The following is a 4,463-nucleotide window of genomic DNA, read 5'->3' as shown; positions in this document are numbered from 1 at the left end:
CTTCCTTGCACCTGCCCTGATCTGGATGTCACTCCTCTGCATTTCTACAGCGCCCTGTGCATCCTTTAATATAGTGCTTTCATGCCACAACGCAACAGCAAATTTAGTTCACTCTCTCCATCCTTAGGCCATGTTCCTCACAGTCCTAGATAAATCTTCCAGGACTTTGCAGGCTCACTAAATATATGTAGAATGGTTGGAGTTACTGTGGTAAGTAGGTAATTAAAAATTAATACGTAGTGATAGGGATTATTTACAAAATGCAGCTCTCTAGCAAGGCAGTTAGCCAGGCCCTTAGTTAACAACTATGTGAAGTGTCATCTGTGTGCATATTCCAAATGCAGAATACCATTGTAATGACAACAGCTGTAACAGCAGCAATAATAACATACTTTACAAGGTTTAAAGACATGCTAAAATAGTAAAAGAAACATAGGAGGAAGTTTTTCTAGATAAAGAAACTAAGTTGCAGAGAATTTATTCATTTTGTTCAAATTTGCATGAAAGTGGTGAGGGTGGGATTTAAACGCACACCTGCCGGACTGTAGATATTATGCATTTAAACATTAAGGGTGACAATAGGGAGGCTTCCTTTTTAACAATGAAACATACTGTTTTACAGAACTTGAAATGCATTTAAAGTGCATTCCTAAGTAATGTCCAAACAATAATGTCCAAACACCTCTTCAGCGGTATCATCTACAAAGCGTGCTTTGAATTTGTATGTCCAGTCTTTATCTTCCTAATGGCTGCTTTTACCTCTTGATTCCTTAATGTATAAATAATAGGATTTAAGAGAGGTGTGAAAATCGTATAAAACACAGAAAGAATTTTATCTATGGAGTATCTGCTGAAGGGCCATACATAGATAAAGACACAAGGGGCAAAGAACAGAGTCACTACTGTGATGTGTGCTGAGAGAGTGGAGAAAGCCTTAGAGGAACCACTGGCAGTGTGCTGCCTAACAGAGTAAACGATCACCGTGTAGGAGACGAGCAGGAGGAGGAAGCAGACCAGCGACAGGAGGCCACTGTCAGCAATGACCAGGAGTTGGAGCACATAGGTGTCCTCGCAGGCGAGTTTGATCACAAGGGGTAGGTCACAGAAAAAGCTGTCCACCACATTGGGACCACAGAAGGGCAAATTCAACATGAAAGCCATTTGACTGGCTGAGTGCACAAATCCAACTGCGTAGGAGGATAACAGCAGCCCAGTGAGCACTCGCGGGCTCATGATGGTCATGTAATGGAGGGGTTTGCATATGGCAACATATCTGTCTATTGCCATGGCAACAAGCAACATCATCTCACTCCCACCTAGGAGGTGCATGAAGAACATCTGAGAATAACATCCCCACCAGGAGATGGTCTTCCGGTCTCGGAGGAAATCTACAATCATCTTAGGGGTAGCAAAAGAAGCCAGGATCATATCAATACAGGAGAGATTGATAAGCAGAAAATACATTGGTGTGTGAAGGCATGAGTCAAAGATCACAGTGACTAAGATGAGGAGGTTTCCCAACACAATCCCTCCATAGACCACAGAGAATCCCAGAAAGAATAAAATCTGAAGATTCTGAGATTTGGAAAGTCCCAGCAAAATGAACTCAGATACCACTGAATGGTTTGTTTTCCATGTCATCCACTTGTCTGGTTGTCTACTTAATCCTGTAATAATCAAAATGAGTAAGAATAAGGAGTAGGAAAATTGTATTTACATAAAGTGGTTCATGCTGATGTCCAGCTTTGCTATTTAGACAGGGTACTTGAATTTATAAGCACCTCCTACTTTGGGGAATTTTTGTTGGTCAGTGATTTACTAAATGGTCCAGAGAAGTATCCAAATAATGGTAGAATTCAGAATATACATTTCTGAAAAACAAAAATAAAAAGTTAATGAAACCACAATTTTATAGACTGTGAACTTGGAATTAGAAGGCTTCAATACAACACCTAGCTGAGCTATTCATTGAGCAACATAGGATAAGCCATTTCCCTTTTGATGGTCAAGTTTCTGTCTCTGTAAAATAAAAAAAAATTGGACTACCGAAATTAAATTTTAATCTGGAAATTAGAAATGTAGACAATATATCCATGATTCTCTAGAACTATATTTTGAAATAGATTTTGGTAAAGAACTATGAATTAAAACATAAATTAAGGTTTAAATATTTGCTTTTAGTTCCTGAGAAATCTAGCTTTATTTTTCCATGCTCCATTTCATGCTCCAGTGCAACAATGTCTCACAGCTTAACTAGTGATGGTCATTACACACTTTTTAAAAATATATAAAAATACAACTTATTCACTCAAAGTTTAACTGTATTCACATCAAATGCCTATTCTAGAATTCTGGGGAAAAAGTACAAAAGGTGAAAAAAATCCACAGCCAAATGTAACTGATTTTATTTCGTTTTTAGTTTGTATTCATTTATTTGTTTTTTGTTTGCTTGTTGCTGTATAGAGGATCACTGGTTGGTTTGTTTAGGTGTATCTGTAACAGGCTTCAAAATAACTGAGAAAGTTTGAGGCAACTAACTTATACACATTTTGCAGTAGAATCACGTAATTAAGCCCATGCTTATTGCAAAACTGATTTGACTAGCTTTGCTTTTTAAAAATTGCTTTCATCATTCAGTTCATTTCAGTTGCTCAGTCATGTCCAACTCTTTGCAATATCATGGACCGCTGCACACCAGGTTCCATGTCCATCACCGATTCTCAGAGCTTACTCAAATTCCACGTCCATTGAGTCGGTGATGACATCCAACCATCTCATCCTCTGTCATCCCCTTCTGTTCCCACCTTCAATCTAGCCCCACATCAGGGTCTTTTCCAATGAGTCAGTTCTTCGCATCAGGTGACCAAAGTAGTGGAGTTTCAGCTTCAACACTAGTCCTTCCAATGAATATTCAGGACTGATTTCCTTCAGGACTGGTTGGATCTCCTTGCAGTCCAAAGGACTCTCAAGAGTCTTCTCCAACACCACAGTTCAAAAGCATCAGTTCTTCGGCGCTCAGCTTTCTTTATAGTCCAACTGTCACATCCATACATGACTACTGGAAAAACCGTAGCTTTGACGAGATGGACCTTGATTGGCAAAGTAATGTCTCTGCTTTTTAGTAATGCTATCTAGGGTAGGCCATAGCTTTTCTTCCAAGGAGCAAGTGTCTTTTAATTTCATGGCTGCAGTCACCATCTGCACTGATTTTGGAGCCCAAGAAAATAAAGTCTCTCACTGTTTCCATTGTTTCCCTATCTATTTGCCATGAAGTGATGGGACCAGATGCCATGATATTAGGTTTTTGAATGTTGAGTTTTAAACCAGCTTTTTCACCCTCCTCTTTCATCCTCATAAAGAGGCTCTTTAGTTCCTCTTTGCTTTCTGCCATAAGGGTGATGTTATCTGCATATCTGAGGTTATTGCTATTTCTCCCGCAATCTTGATTCCAGCTTGTGCTTCATCCAGCCCTGCGTTTCTCATGATGTACTCTGCATATAAGGTACTCCTTTCCCAATTTGGAAGCAGTCCATTGTTCCATGTCCAGTTCTAACTGTTGCTTCTTGATCTGCAAACAGATTTCTCAGAAGGCCAGTAAGGTGGCCCGGTATTCTCATCTCCTTAAGAATTGTTGAGTTTGCTGTGATCCACATAGACAAACGCTTTAGCATAGTCATTAATGATTTCTAAACTACCTGTTTTTATAATTCTCCCTCAGTAAATATAGTCTTCTTTTTGCCCCATTGATACCCAGCAGACAAGGAGAAAATATGTTCATGTGAAGGCGTCTTCTGTGAATCCCAGGGATATCCATGTATCTCCTAGCCTCTATCCCATCAACTTCCTACAATTTACTCTCCCAATCATCAAAAACAGAAAGAATAAGTGTCATAGTGGTGTATATTCTGTTTCTTCAAGGCAACGTCATAGTATTAATACATTTTCCAAATGAGGCTGTTTTTTTCCTCTATATGAACATATCTTTTGGACAATTTCCTACTCTGAGAAACGTGAATTGACGTCAAGTACTAAATTACATCAAGTATATAAATTTATTCCTTTCCATATCTAGAAAGTTTATAGCTCCTTTCAGCTACAGTCTAGTATTTTAAGGATCCCTTATAGTGATCTTTTTTATTTATTTAATTTTTAATTAATTAATTAATTTATTTTACTTTACAACATTGTATCCTTTTTAAAATCTAATTTTTGTAACTTCATTTAAAGAGAACAGGGCAGTTCTCAAGAAACACATAAAGTAATTTGTACACATTTTAGCATCTGTTCATGACACTCAAGTACCTGTTGAATGAATGGTTGAATAAATGAATTATACATTATATATTCAGGATCTAGATTAAAATTAGTTTTAGAGCAAAGTCAATAGAAATTGGAAATTTAAATCATATGTCAAATTGAATGTTGAGGCATTTAAAACAGAGACAATCACCATTTTAAAATAT

The 4,463-nt window shown here is 37.7% G+C and overlaps 1 protein-coding gene across 1 annotated transcript; it reads right to left on the bottom strand.

The window, feature by feature from the left end:
- Positions 1-699: 699 nt before the first annotated feature.
- Positions 700-1,641, bottom strand: LOC122705118 (olfactory receptor 4K13). The gene has a single exon (XM_043920324.1). The coding sequence runs from the start codon at positions 1,639-1,641 to the stop codon at positions 700-702; it is 942 nt and encodes a 313-aa protein (XP_043776259.1).
- Between the last annotated feature and the right edge of the window lie 2,822 nt (positions 1,642-4,463).

The sequence above is a fragment of the Cervus elaphus genome, chromosome 12 (assembly GCF_910594005.1).
Source record: "Cervus elaphus chromosome 12, mCerEla1.1, whole genome shotgun sequence".
NCBI lineage: Eukaryota > Metazoa > Chordata > Mammalia > Artiodactyla > Cervidae > Cervus > Cervus elaphus.
This window is presented reverse-complemented; position numbering and strand designations above follow the sequence as displayed.

What these genes read in the sequence shown, in the direction of transcription:
- LOC122705118 (XM_043920324.1), bottom strand. Translation starts at nt 1,641, where the DNA reads ATGACATGGAAAACAAACCATTCAGTGGTATCTGAGTTCATTTTGCTG.